The 15,948-nt window shown below is 36.3% G+C and overlaps 1 protein-coding gene across 1 annotated transcript; it reads right to left on the bottom strand.

Annotated features, from left to right (window-relative positions):
- Positions 1-680: 680 nt before the first annotated feature.
- LOC149827811 (signal recognition particle-related / SRP-like protein) lies at positions 681-15,257 on the bottom strand. The gene is made up of 13 exons (XM_090019647.1): positions 14,998-15,257; positions 14,827-14,893; positions 13,992-14,102; positions 12,491-12,686; positions 12,252-12,337; positions 11,750-11,945; positions 9,370-9,481; positions 5,362-5,489; positions 4,959-5,165; positions 4,708-4,817; positions 3,185-3,314; positions 2,425-2,574; positions 681-1,943 (listed from the first exon to the last, which is right to left on the bottom strand). The coding sequence occupies exons 1-13, from the start codon at positions 15,086-15,088 to the stop codon at positions 1,722-1,724; spliced, it is 1,806 nt and encodes a 601-aa protein (XP_089875773.1). The 5' UTR covers positions 15,089-15,257; the 3' UTR covers positions 681-1,721.
- Positions 15,258-15,948: the final 691 nt, after the last annotated feature.

Consider the following 15,948-nt stretch of genomic DNA (forward strand, 5'->3'; position numbering starts at 1 on the left):
TTATGCGGTCGACCGAGTCAAAAGTTCACGGGCCAGAGCCTCCCACAAAATTTGCAGAAAACATACCAACCCTATCCAGACCTTACAGATGTGTTCAGCATGATTGATTTACTAGAAATTGACACTTGGATGCTGCCTTTTGGATGAAGAAAATGGTATTTGAAGCCTCAAAAATTTATGAAAATTGTAGACAGTTGATTTTTGAACCTTATAAAAACCTATTCATGCATCGGAACCAAATGATCCAAGTGTCAATTTCTAGTAAATCAAACATGTTGAACACATCTGTAAGGTTAGAATTTAAAAAAAAAACACCAAAATTGACAGTCCCAAACAATCAGGTATATCATCTGATAGGGATGCAGTCGGGAAGCTTCCCACTACCCGTGATTGAAATAGTTTATATACTTAGTTAATATAAATTCAATCATTCTGTGTCTGGTTTGAAGTTTGAATGTACAAAGGCAGAAAGCACCAAGAGTATTTGGGGCTTCTCGGTTAGAAACAATTTAGATATAAGACCACATTGTGTGTGTGTTTCATGAAATCCAACTGATACCTTGCTATTTCAATACATCAGGGAAATTCTGAACAGTGCCATCAAGTCCAACTTGGGTCACAAGAAACTTCATTATGTTCTTGTAGAACAATATGAGAAGTACCACAAAGACAACATTGACTTCACGAATTGGCTTTTTTTTTTAATAATTCAACATTCTCTTTTCGTTGAACAAATTACAGCAGTTATGTTCAACACCAATAAAAAATTAATGGGCTCAAATTAGTTGATTTGTACAACTTCTAACCATATCAGAGATCAAGACAATGTCCAAATACAATGGCATCCTATGTAGTCAAAAGAGCATGCGGTAACTAGTCAGTAGACCCCTAAAAAGATTAGTCGAGGACTAGGCGGGACTAGTTGGTACCCCAATTAAAATATAAAAAATTATACAAAATATACATAAAAATATGTTTAATTCTTTTACTAATAATATGTTTTCATTACACAAGTACAAAATTACACATTTCACAAAATATACTAACACATATAACCACAATATACATATATATGATTGTACACACACACAAAATATATATATATATATATTCAATTATTCATAACATATTTCGTATAATCAACAAAATATGCTTTCAGCCTTTCACAGAAGCACAAATAACACACATATATAAATAACATATATACATAAGAAACAAAGTAATATATATATATATATAAATATAATAACTAAGTATGTTTTCATCATTTCACAAAACAAATCACACAAACACACACATATAAATAATTATATATATAAAAAACAGAATATATAAGAATAATAAATGATTAAAATGCCCTTGTGCCTAGGCGGGGGCAGCTTAGTTGCTGACTAGGCGCCTTAGTCGGTGCCTAGTCGGCAAAATTTGTACCTTTTAAGGTGCCCAACTAAGAATTGCAAAGCCTAGGCGTTTTACTTACGCCTAGACCAACTAGGCGGAATAGTCGGGGCTTTTGACTACATAGATGGCATCCCAATGAAACAAATGATGTTGCACTCGTTGCTATCCAATATCTTTCCATCTAAAAGAAACTACATGAAAGGAGAGAACCCAGAAAAAAAAAATGAAAGAGAATACTTGTGACTAAAAAGTGACAAAAAAATTGGAATCCATCAACCAGTACTTTACCAAAAAATACAGTACATCAAATTTGGACATTTTCACCCCCAGAACCTGCTGAAGATGCTCCTTCTGTCCTTCTTTACCCTGGTCTCCAGCGAAGGGAAATCGATTGAGTCGTAGGCAATGTCCATAACTATAGGGTTGCAAGGGACCGACTGGAAAGCTGGTGGAACCATTAAAATATGTGGGATTCCTTTCGAGTGGGGATCACCAACTGCAGACTCATAGTCATTGAGCATTTCAAGGAGATATTTTTCTGGCTGCAATAAGAGGTTGATCACATTAACATAAAATAGCAACTCTGGCGTTCTAAAGCCTTACAATGTATTAATTATAATTTTAATATTTATGATGATGATGAGATAACAAGCTTAGTATAACAGGGATGAAATTTTGAAACAAATATCAATGTCTGGGGGTTCAATTAAAAGATGCATTCCTTGACCCAGAGCAACCAGCAGAACTTTCACACAACAAGTGAAATTCATTGCAATGGAAGGTTTATTTGAAAAAACTATGGCTAGCACTGCAAAATTATAGTTTCTAAAATGACGGGGCACTATATTGCAGAAATAGTTCCCCCTCTAAAATGACCTAGCATGTTTGTTCAGTGGGCACACACACACACACACACACACACACACACACACACACACACACACACACACACACACACACACACACACACACACATATATATATATATATATATGTATATGTTGACCCAAAATGCAAAATTACCTTCTTTCCTGTCCCAGACAATGAGATGGTTGATACTCCTTTGGAGATGCTTTCCTTGGATTTCTCCTCTTCCATAATGCATGTTGCATGCTCTATACAACTATTAGACCTACAACTATCTGCCAAGGCCTTCAACTCCTGCACCATCAACTGTTCACACAGGAAAAAATGAAGTAATCCACTATCTCCAGGAAATTGTAATAATAGGAAACACAACTGACAGGGATGTCTTCATCAATTTTAGAAAAATCGACCAAACAAATCCATGTATATGAAAAGAATAATCAATGCATGATTACAAATGCCAAAGAAAAAAAGGGTAAACAAAAGTGTTGGACAGATAGATGAAGAAAATCTAAAATATGGATAATTAGTGTAGGACATTCTAATAAGCCTTGCATGCCATTATTTTTCACTAATGACAATTATATTTATTTTGAGTTCAAATGTTGCATTTTAGTTTTATTCTTTTCACACGAAAATGCAAACATTATAAAGGTGCATTGTCCTTATTGTGACAGGTTACAAAGGGATGATGATTTACAAACCATGTGTAGAAAATCTGCTTGACTTAAAATCTAGCATGAGTGAAGGCTAACAAAGTGATGAGTCAAGATATCACCAGAGGGGTGTGATTCCTAGATGTGACAAACCTAAGGGGTCAAAGCAGCATGGCCCTTGTCAGTTGACCTGCACCTCCTCCATTTAGACACACTTCCCTTACTCTCGCTTTCTCCTCAATAGATATAAAAGTGCATACCTGATCAGGAGTTACAACTGATTGCAATTTCTTGAGAACAGCATCAACAAGAAAGTGAGCATGACAGTATAATGCATATGCTTGTGTCCTTTTGCCTGCTGAACTGTAAGACTTGGCCAAATAGAAACACCTGCCAACATATTTAAGACTTTCAAACCAAGCCACCAAAATGCATAAATAATAAAATCTCGGAAAAATCTTGGGGCTAAAAAAATATAAAAAATATAAAAAAATATCATGTTTAGACAAAAAATACATAAATAATAAAAGAAATAAGTAAAAAATGTAAAAGAAAGAAAAAAACATATTTAAAGTGTAAAAAATAAATAAAAACATTAAAACTAATTGATAATATCACGAGAATATCGTGATATTACCAATTGGCGATATTTTCAAAATATCGCGATATTTTACCTATTATTGTTTGCTGAATTTACAGCAATAATATCGTGATATTTTGATAATAGTGTTTTAACTTACTCTTATTGGTTAGTTTAGTATAACTAGTGTTTTAACTTTGTATTTTTCATGGACAAATTCAACTTTTTGGCTTTATTTCCTTCTTTTCTTTCTTTTTATTCCTATTGTCATTAGAAGTGATTTATGTAAAAAGGTATTTCTTTAATTTAAGTGATTCATTAATGACAATGGTGTAATATCATATGTTTTGTGATTTATCCTGATCAGTTCTTTAGTATAAACAGTGTTTTAGCATTGTATTTTCATGGATACATTCATCTTTCTTCCCTTTCCTTTATATTTTTGTATTCCTAATGTCAATAGAAGCCTTTAGGCCTTTGTATACATCATATTTTAGCATCGTATTTTCATGGATACATTCATCTTTCTTCCCTTTCCTTTATATTTTTGTATACCTATTGTCAATAGAAGCAGCCTTTGTATACTTTGTATTTATTCTCCTATAGGTATTGTGCATTTGCATCACAAGATGCGGCCAGCCTGGACGGTGCCACCCCCCACCCTTCCAACTTTTTTGTCCCTGCCTTTTGGGACAAAATGCATGGGTGGGATGCATTTTGTCCCTGCTCCACGCTTCTTGCAAATGCTGGATGTCTGCTAAAGCAGGATGAACTAGTCCAGCCAACAAGTGCATTGAAAAGGACCCTTAGGATTTTTAAATGTGCATATATAGTTGATAAGATTAACCTGAAAAGTCTCCACCAATATGATTCTATTCTTGTATCTGTTAATGCTGATTTCATGAAGGGGGCATCTACAAGTTCTATGAGAATGAGATGTCCAATGCCACTGGATACTCCATGTAAGGACAGGATAGGGGCCCAAAGTTTAGGAGCCTGAAATTGGCTATATGATACATTTCCACCAGTTCATTGTATAATTGCAAGTTGCATGAATATGGTGCGTACACACATACACTTCACTAAGATAATCAAAATAACAATAACATAACTCTGCAGAATTATTTGCTCCAATAAGCCCAAATGTTTCTGATTACAGAAAAAAGTGAACCTAAAGTTTCTGAATAGAGAGAGAAAATCAACCTTTCTGCCCGATAAATTGAACCCTTAAGCTCATATTCTTCAGCAAATGACACCTCTTCTGCTTTTCTCTCTCTTCCTGAACTTACCAAGTCCGTCAAGTCGGTTGTATTCTGCCAAACGAATGAATACATTAATACATGAAGTTTGATATACACTGCGGCAGTGACTCGCACACACCTTATACCGTAAAGCATCATATATGCAGAGATCCCCACCACAGGAAGCTAAAAAATGAGACATGGATATGGTACCTGGATTAATAAATCATATAAGCGAACAAGTTCTTCAGGTTTTGTGTGTTTTTCACCCTTGTCCTCAGTATGCCTGCTGAATTTACTTTTAGCAATGCTTACAAGCAACTGGTTGCGCTCTATGGTACGCTGTACTAAGACAGCACTTACAGCCTTATCAAGGCCGTTAAGGTCATCTTTTACATTTTCTGCATTTCCTGCAGTAACCTAAGTATGCCAATTATCAGAAACAGATAACCATAAGTATAAAGTATGTTGATGACTCTCAAAGCATTCAAATGCAATCTAACATTTTAAGCAACAAATAAACCTAAGCAGCAGGTTAGGTGACCAAGTTTGGTCCCTGCTAAAATGAAGTTTCATGAGATCAACCTGTATATGAATACAAGAACTAGTAACTTACCAGATCACTGCGGATGTAGCGTCTGGCATCATGATATGCAGCAAAGATTTTGTCAAATACAGGAAGTCTTTTCTCTGCAGGCAGTGCATCTGATGATGAACCATGCAGGTCTTTCTCCAGCTCCTGAGCTGTTCAGATTTCTTAGTAAGCTTTGTAGCATTTGGCTTGATGTCAATACAAGGAACACTGCAGTAACTCAATAGAGCACTTATTCCTTTTTTCACTAGCCACACAAACTAAAATCATCCCGTAGCAAAGCATCTAGCAAATTAATGCCTAGAAGCTCAATTTAGGACATAATGGAGAGTTTCATATCAATAAATTGATATCAAGATTCATCAAATTTCTTGCACTTTACAAAAATTGTGGGTTGATTTTTGTAGTTACACTACACCTATCACAGATGCAGCTGGTAACTGCAATACATTGTATCAACTATCTGTAATGTAATAAGAAAAGAGCCCACACAGCTCACAAGAGGCACAAGCAGAATAGCCACTAAGGGCCAAAGAGAGCACACAAGCTCTTAAAAAATAAAGTTTTATTGATAACTCAAATGCACAAAGAATGCATAGCATGTACAAGGGACTTAGGCCCATTTATATACTCAAATGCAGGCCCTTCCTCGGCTAACTATTCACTTTTGGTTAACCAACGAGCAAAGTCCTGACGCAAAGCTTTGCGAGTGCTTTTTGGTTTGGGTGCATCCAAGATGCGAAAGTTGTTTTATACTTGGAAAACAACCACCCACCCTTCTTTGAATGAGGACCTTACACAAAGAAAGTCCCACGGATGTCACTCTCCTTTCTTCTTTTCCTCTTTTCTCCACTTAGGACAGAACAAATTGATATGACCCGGTTTGTTGCAATAGTGACACAATCTTCTTGATTTTATGATCATTGGAGGGCCTCCCAAAATGAGGAGGCTTGTAGGTACGTGTGTTGAATCCGGGCCTAGGCCTGGCTAACACAGAATCATCTTTAGAGGCATGTTTCTTTAGTTTATTCCAAGGTTGCTCAACTAGGAAGCGAAAGCAGAAAAGGATACGAGAAGCGAAAGCGAGAGGCGATGCATTTTAAAATGTATAAGAAGCGGGAAGAGATGAATAAAAATAATAATATAAAAATTCAATGGGAATCAAAATAGAACACAAATAAAAACTAAAATAAAAGTGACTTATTAAATTTTATGATTTTTTAGTGTAAAAATTACATTTTTAACAAAATTTAAAAATGATGATTGCCAATTTAGAGAAAGCACACGCAAGTGAGTGAGAAGCGTGAGAGGAAACACATAAAAAACATGAAAAGTAGAGTGAAAAAACATATAAGAAAAATAAATGAAGCGTGTGAAAAGCATAGGATAAGCGTGGGAGAATCGAGATTCCCATCAAGTTTCAGAAGTGAGGAGTATCGCGCTTCCGAAGCGAGTTTCTAGAAAGCGGGCTTCTTTTCACTTATCTAAGAAGCTTCTAGTAACCCTGGTTTATTCTCCTCTATAGTCAATTCTTCAAGTGTTTCTACAATAGAGGGAACACCACCTCTATGGAGAAGAGCAGACTTAATATCTTTAAACTTGGGCCTAAGTCCATTAATGAGTTGATAGAAGTGCTTTGTCTTCACTTGCCTCTCACGGAGCTTAATGTCCATAGGACAATGCCACTTGGGCTCAAGAAGAGTTAGTTCATCCCAAAAGAGGGATAAAGCATTATAGTATTCGTGTATGCTCATATCCCCTTGGGTCATAGTTCTAAATTTGTTTTGAAGATTGCACACATGTGCAATATCCTTTAGAGAGTACATGTCTTGAAGATACTTTCATGCATCACTTGCATAATCAAATTTTGCCAAGCACACACACTTGTTGATGTCCACACTATTTATGAGCCTTGACATGATTTTGGAATGGCTCATTTTTCATTCTTTACACTTTTTTTCATAGTCGGCAACGGCTTTGTTCATATCATCGCCTTGAAGTGCAACCTTCTTTCCATTAACATTTTTTGTGAAGACAAGCTTTGGTTTATTTTCGGTACCATCGACCAATCCTCAGCCCTTTGCCCCAAATATTGTGATTCATAATAGAAACTCACGTCCACATGAGCACTTTAATCACAAGTATCCCAAGAATCAAGAGCTCAAGGCTCAGATACTACATAATGGAATAAGAAAAGAGCTCACACCTCACAAGAGACACAAATATAAGCCACTAGGGGCACAAGCACAATAACCACCAAGGGCCAAAGAGAGCATACAAGCTCTTAAAAAATAATATTTTATTAATAACTCAAATGCACAAGGGATATAGTCCCATTTATATATGAAAATAAGGAGAAGAGCGAGCCGTTAGAGCATCCTAACGGCTAGTTAACCAACCCAACAAAAGACAAAAATGCCCTATAAAGGGTATAAAAATACAAAAAAGTAGATAACAAAAATAAAGAAAATAAAAACACAATTTTATCCTAAATACATTCTACTATATATATATATACATATATATATATACATATATATATATATATATATGCATCTTAACACTATGTAGTCCAATTTGTCATTGCTAATATAGTTAACCAATAATATGAATATAAAATAATCAATCAATCACATATCATCTGCAAGATAGGTGAAAAAACATTCATACTGTAATGAAATATGCAGAAATACAAAATGAGGCCTAAGGGCTTATAAGATCATAAATACAAAGTGCACATGCACATACACAAGTCCAACTAAGGGACAATACAAGATCACAAGGCACTACACAAGCACTAAGTGCATTCAAGACATCAATGAACTACAGAGAGGAACACAAAAATATAAAAAATATTCATCTTATTGAGCATGAATGCTTAAGAGAAGCATTATCTTACAAAGAGGAGAAAAGCTCTATATAATAAGCCAAGATAGGCATTTAAGAGAGGCATTCACTATTCCAACAGTCTAACAGTCTCATAGGCAGTCACTGTTCCAACAGTCATATAGACCCCATACAATATACAATAAAGACAAAAATAAAATAAACAAAATTACAATACCGGCCCTAGTGGGTAGTCATTATTTACATGAAAATAACAAGAACAAAATGCCCCTATAGAGCATTATCTATTACATAAAACAATATATATATATATATTAGCAATGATAGGGTGCTGACGGAGTACCTACTCCCACCTAATAAAAGCTTTAGATTTTAAATTTTCTTGAATTTTTTTTGTTAATAAGACCCTATAGATATGATCTACAAGCATTATTTAGTAGAAAACAAATTTTGGATCATGTGATTATAGCATACAAGTAGGTCTTTTAAGACCTTTAAAAATCAATTGCTTACAATATATCAAAATTTCATGACTTAAAAAATCTTATTTTTATGTCTAAAAAACATGATCCAAAGCATGATTGCTATCAAATAAACTTTGTTGAATACATCTATAAGGTCTGAATTAGAAGATGCAACTTACAACTATAATTTTTAGTATGTGAATGGACAAGCATCCTAAGGCCTGTGAGGCTGTGAGCATTGGGGTTTTTTGAGAATTCAACCAAGATATGGCTCTGACAAAATCTATATTTGGTCCTTGGATAATAAAATATGACCCAAGACAATGGGCATCTTATCAGAACTTGACATCAACAACTTCAAAACTAACAGGTGGTTAGTACAAGGATTACAGAGCCAAATTAATGAAAGAGAGCCAGCAAGCCAGGGAATTACTACAGATCATACATGAGAATCACGGTGATGTAAAAAGCAAATCTACATATTCCAGAAAAATTGAACTTATACATGCTTACGAGTTCCGACCCATTTTATCCTATGCACACAGCAGTCAAGTGAAATTGATTCCCAAGAAGAATGGAGTGCAAATGACGAATCATAATATTGTCAAATTTCCACTCCAAATTTATAAAAAAAATGTTCTTGAAAAATAAACTAGCTCACTGTGGAAACCTAATATACAAAAGTGACAAACTATTACACAAGCCACACATATAAACAAACCTTTAAGAAGAGCTACTCTAGTCTTGGCATTAGCAACTGGAAATCGATGGCCAAGCCAAGAAAATTCCGTCATGGATGCAGCTTGTTGAGATCGCGCTTCAGCCATAACAGCCTGTAAAATCAGAACGCATATTCATGTGGCCATCATTAACAAGGACACCACAAAACTTGAATAGGACGCCACTGCAGGCAAAATTATTGGCTGGACCAAAAGAAAGAGACATGAAAACAAAATACAGAAAAAGATAGCAGAGTTCAGTACATGTCATGCAAAAAAACACTTGCAACAGAATCAGACAACCTTAGGTATATAAGGAATTATTAACAGTTGATACAACAAGACAGAACAAGCCACATTGATGATGCAAAAGTCATAGTGAATTTACCAAAAGAAACTCAAGAAACCTAAAAGGGTGTAAAATGGAAAAAAGTTAAGCAAACAAAACATTTGTCAAGTAATCGAAAAAGGGGAAAAAATGAATGGTTGGACAAAAACCACACCATCAAGATCGTTATTTCACTTTAAAAAAGAATAAAGAAAAATTGTGATGAGGTAATGGAACACTAAAAGGGTTTGTTTTCATAGCACGCCTCTCAACAAATGACAAGTACTTGGCAATCATGACCTATTCCACCTCATCCCAACAGCCTAAAAATCCTTCATGTAAAGGAAAGAATATGGACATAATTGTGCCGTGAGCAAGTTCTTGAATGATGCCTCATCCCTGATATTAACTTTGTTTTCATTTCTTCCTTTTCGAAAAAAAAAGACCTAGTTGTGGAATCAAACAATCCATCATACATCCCTATTTCTTGTGAAAAGTAAAAGGTGAAACTCAAAAATAACTTAAATGACCCTTGACTCAACTTAACAGATGTCATTTTATGTGTATTGGAATGAGTTGTAAAACATAACGTTTAAAGGGTAAAACTATATATTACCCCAAAAAGTCATTAATTCTTAATAAGAACATGTACTTACATCCAAGATGAGATTAGATTGGGACTCCTTCCCTCAACCATGAGGGAAGGAGTAACAATCCCATTTAGCAATGTGTAACCATAATCAAGGTCAAACACCAATCCTCTTGCATTGCCTACATGTTTCCACATTTGTGAACAGAGAAAAACAATAGTGGCTAAATCAATTCCAGTGAAGACATTCACATTGTTAATTTTCTTGAGCACAGATGACCCACTAGTACCCTATTTATGCAGACAAACTACCAGCAACTCTTAAGAAGAGATTAGTTAACAATTCAAGACTCTTACTGCCAAGACCCTTCAACAAAGCAAGGTAACAGACCACTAGTTGTTGAGATGAACATTATTCTAATCTTTAAAATTTTTCTTGTCTACATTTTACTAGGAATAACCACAAAATATGGACAAAGGGTATATATATAATAAAGGGGAAGGATGGAAATAGCATGCTCCTTGAGGATTACCTCAAAGATGAATAAAGGCATGTGGAACTACAAGTTCTATACCTTCGTCATAAAAAATATATTTAATAAAGGGGAAGGATGGAAACATGTTCGCCAAGTATTATTTCAAAGATGAATCAAGGGAATGTAGAACTACAAGTTATACACCTTTTATCACATGCATGACTTCCTTGGTTCAAGTGAAGTTAAGAATAACTCATGTAATGAAAAGCAGCCCCTACTGCTGAATTAAAACTTCTGCTAACTGATAGTCAAGTTCCCTCAACATATTTGTCTATGCATCTAAAAATGTTGTGAACAACTGACAAGTCATGTTCTAGATGCCAAGTGAAAGGAGCTTAACAAAGAGCTGGTGGCACCAATTCTTACAAAACAGCAAGCTGAAGAACCTACCTATTATCATCTTGCCAAAACGGGTCAAAAGTATGAGCACCCCATGAGTGCTACTCAAATGCACCACTAATCATCCTCTGTTGATTGTTTACCAATATGGATGCTCAATTTAATAAGTAGGATCTACATTTCTCAAAATAAATAAAATTTGATCTTAAGGGCAAAAGGCTACAGTTGCATAACGGAGCACTTTGCAAATCAAGTTCTAGTTTAAAAATAACAGACGGAAGATTGTGCAGGGAATCTAGTGCCTTGTATCTCCAAGTAACAGTGTTTGTGAATCCTCAACCTTTGACTGATGCATGTTAAGTTTTCTAATATTAAAGTTGGCATAAACTTGTATGACCTTCTACATTTAATATTTGAAAAGTTATCACAAGATACAAACACTGAATTAACTGAAACACATTAGATTACCCAAGTTGTTGTGGAAAACAACTAGAAAGTAGAATCTTCTGCAAGATATGATTCCCATTATCTTTAAAACTAGATCCAAAAAAGCTATAAGTCTTAGCTACAACTTTCAAATGAAGTGGCACCTCAAGTTTAGCTTGGAATTGATCGAATGCAGGCCCTTCCATCTTTCCCAGATCTAGTAGTTCAGAAGTCTGCAAGCTTGATTTACCAACTTTATGCAAGCAGTACCTGATGCTAGGTTCCAACTCTTCAACACGCTCACGGCATAGTATTTGATTATCAAGGTCGCCATATTTCCCAAGTTGTTCATAAACAGCCCTATTAACAGAACACAAAGTTACTAATTTAAAGTACTGTGAGAATAAAGAAAATTCCAAAGCTTTAAGCATTACAAACCTTCTGACTGGTTTTATCTATAAAAAAAACAGAAAATGTGCAGTGCAAAAGTTCAAGACAGATAACAGGTAGGGAAGTCATTCTCAGATAAATATGTGACACAAAGTTAAGATTACACAATTGACTTCCAACATACATCTCATGGAAGATTTATTTTCTTGATGAGAAAGCACAAGGATGATTGCAGAGACACAAAAATTATATTCAATTACACAGCCTCAGTCTTACCTGGCACTCCTAAAATTGGTCAATGCAGCATCCCAATTCTGCTCTTGTTCAAACAGAAGAGTCCCCTTCATATAAGAGCCATATGCCTGCACATCAAGGAAAGATGCCCTTTGAGGAAAAACACTGCTTCAAATATCTCAATCTGGTGATGGTAACAAGCAGAGAAATATTTGATACAAATTGGCAAATAGTAAATCTCAATCTGGTGATGGTAACTGGGAAATGAACCAAAAGTATACCTCAGCTTCTAATGAAGTTCTAGAATCCCCTTTGACAGAACAAAGTTGTGAAAAAAGGTTAGCCCATTTGACCGCCTTCCTTAATCTCCCAATCAAATGTACACGTTGACGAGAACTAGGTCCATCTGGTACCTGTCTTTTTTCCATGGCATGACTCCAAGCCCTTTCTGCCATATAAAGAACCACATGGAGATACCTGAAAAGAAGTTAAGAGCAACCTGGATGATATCCACTGATGAAAAGGGGTAGTTAATTACTTCATTTGAAAAGAAACACAATAAGCCTATGTCATAGGTACACGTTAAAATGGTCCCATGTCACGCCTGACACACGCAGACACAAGATACGACACGTTAAATGGGGTATTCTGAATTTTGTATATGTTTCAAAAATAAAATAGAACCCTAGTTCTAGATAGGTTTTTGGTTGTTTTTTTTTTGAAGGTTTGATTGGGGTTCCGATTTTGGGAGAATGGTGATGGCGTGAGGAGGGTTTCCAAACAGTGTTGTGAGAGGCGTACGCCTCAGTACCTGAAGCGTACGCCTCAGAGGCGAGGCGCACGCTCAAGGTACTGAGGCGTGCTGTGATGCGCAAATTGCCCCTCATCAACCTCCAGAACCCCCTCCTTCATCCCCAAGTCTTCCTCCTCCGCCCGATTCGTCGGCTGTGCTAACCCCAAGTGCCGGTGGATCCACCGCCACGTGCCGGCCAGCTGCTCCACCGCCGCTCCCTGCCTCCCCTCCCACCGCTTCACTTTCATACCAGTTGTGAGAGGCGTACGCCTCAGTACCTGAGGCGTACGCCTCAGTACCAAATATCTATTTAATATTTGAATTTGTGTTTGTAAATTTATGTTGCTTAATTGTTTCTTTGCTTCTTAAAATTAATCGCTTTAATGCCTTGTTTACAATTTTTTTTCAGTGAATGACTCAGTACTTCTGAGTTCAGTGTTTGCCTGGTTGTGACTGGCGGGCTGCAAGCTTGCAATTGTCAGGTGTGAACCGTGTGGTGTGTGCTTGTGAAATTTTTATTCCGTTGTGAGCTGTGTCTTGTAAGTATGAGCAACAAGGGGACAAAATACAAAAGGGGATTCAAGTTCTAGACTTTTACTTGTTAGTTGATGATTATTACTTAAGACTAATACATGATAAGTTAGAATTTTAGAATTTTTTGCATAGTTTGCGATATATGTGTGTGTGTGTGTTTCCTCGTGTCCTATTTTTAAAATTTTCTCGAATCCATGTCTCGTATCTGAACCCCATATCCATATCTTTCTGTGTCTTTGTGACATAGCAATAAGCATCATGAGGTTTCACATAGGACATAGTAAATACATAGCTTAAAATGGTCAACACCCATAAAAGATTCTTTTTCAAGCATGACCAGAAATCTCTGCTAAACTAGTGCAACCTTCCCTTCTTTTTTCCAATGGAAGAAAAAAAATATGCACATACAATTTCAGGATGCTTCCAGCATCTAAAATTCTGCATAATGAACATACCTCACTTCAGTGACAGTGGACTCTGTAATGGCTTTCTTGATGTATTTCCCACGTCCATGTGTGAACTTCAATGACTTGTATAATCTTCTCAACCTTGCACTACAATACCGGCTGCAAATTTGGATGAAACGTACATCAGAATCAACCTACGCTAGGGAACATTGACAACAAGAAGTCTTTGAAAAAACTCTGTAGGTACTACCTAATCAAAAACTTCAATCTAATGATCATTGCTACTCCAAACACAATTCTAATGAATCCCCATCTTTGTATTTTTCTGGTTTCCCCTTTTCTCCTGATTAACTTATTGGTGTGCTACGGTGACATCCATCATACGAATTTCTAGGAAATCCCTTGTTACTGTCTTGAACGAAGTATTACCCATTCAAAACAAAATTTTCAAAAAAAAAAAAGAAATCCTTAAATTTTAAGGATAAACAAGAAAATTTGACACTAAACTTAAGTTGAACTTAACCACCAGCTAATCAGAAATCAAGACATAGAATCAAATCATGTGGCGATAACACAAAAACATCGAAACCTTTTTAGTGTCGAATTCACATAATTCAGAACGCCATGGCATACAAGGACATATTTTTCCACTACAGATCAGCGATTTCAAAACCAGTATTGAAGAAACAGAATGATGAAGCAATCGTCTACCAACCACCAAAACAAAACAGAAGCGAAATGGTGCCACGACAAGTACAACGTACATTATCAGATGATCAAAATACTTTTCAATGATCGAATTTCTTGATCAATGGATGATTCCACATCTTCCACCCAAAAATTCGCAAAAAAAAAGGAAAATATAAATAAATAAAAAACTTACCGGTAGCGTGTATAGTCCCCGTGCCGCAACCCATGCTGCATTTGAGCGGATTTCAGAAGCTGCAACACTGACAGGGAGAAGGAAAACACAAAACCATCACAGAATAAAAAAATCTATCGAAATTCACCATGATATAAGAAAAAAAGGTCAATTTGGTTAGGAGACTATCACCATTGATGGAAAACTTAGGGTTTACGTGATCGGGAAGAGATGGTTTCCCTTCATCGATCTCCATCGCCAATGCTTCGTTGCCCCTCGCCATCGGAGATCTACCAAAGACGTCTCTCAAATGCAAGAGAATTATCAGAATCTGAAGGCTCAAGAACAACCTCGAGAACGAGATCAGAGCGGACGAAGAAGAAGAAGAAGAAGAAGGGGGAAATTTCGGCCTAGGATTGCATGGATCGATCGTGAGAACACAAAGGGAGCAGCGAGCCAATTAACAAAGAGGAAAAAATGGCGCATGAACCCCGGTTTGTTTGCAGAAACCCTAGATGGATCCGACCCAAAACCAGGCCCGACCCAACATGGCACCCGTTATGGTAAGAAAGATCACGAGTAGGGCTGGTAAACGAGCCGAACAGGGCATGTTCGGGCTCGGCTCGTTTAGTAGTGGATTGAGCTCGTGTTACGGCTCGTGTTTAGCCGGGCTGAGCTCGAGCCCCCAATGAGACCAGCCAGCCCGTGTAAAAACATTACATGTTATTTATACACAGTGTATACATTTTTATATATTATACATGAAAATATATAACTTTTTATAAATTACACTTAATAGTATAATTATGCATATGTTTTTCATTCATCTTTCTTTCTTATATATATTTTATGTATTCTTTATTTTATATATTATACAAAATATTATCCATAAAAATATTCTTTTTATCTATACGAACGAGTCAAGCCAAGCGGAGATGAACACCTTGTGTTCGGGCTCAACTTGTTTAAGTTAAACTAGCAGCTCGTGGCCTGGTTAGTCAACTATACAAATCGATCATGAAGTTCATGACGAGCTAGGGGTGGCAATTGGGTCGGGTTGGCGGGTCAGCATACCTCAACCTGAACCCGACCCGTTTATTAAACGGGTCGGCTGTGGCAAACGGGTAACCCGACACGACCCGC

Source organism: Nuphar pumila, chromosome 10 (assembly GCF_984573655.1).
Source record: "Nuphar pumila chromosome 10, dmNupPumi1.hap1.1, whole genome shotgun sequence".
Lineage (NCBI taxonomy): Eukaryota > Viridiplantae > Streptophyta > Magnoliopsida > Nymphaeales > Nymphaeaceae > Nuphar > Nuphar pumila.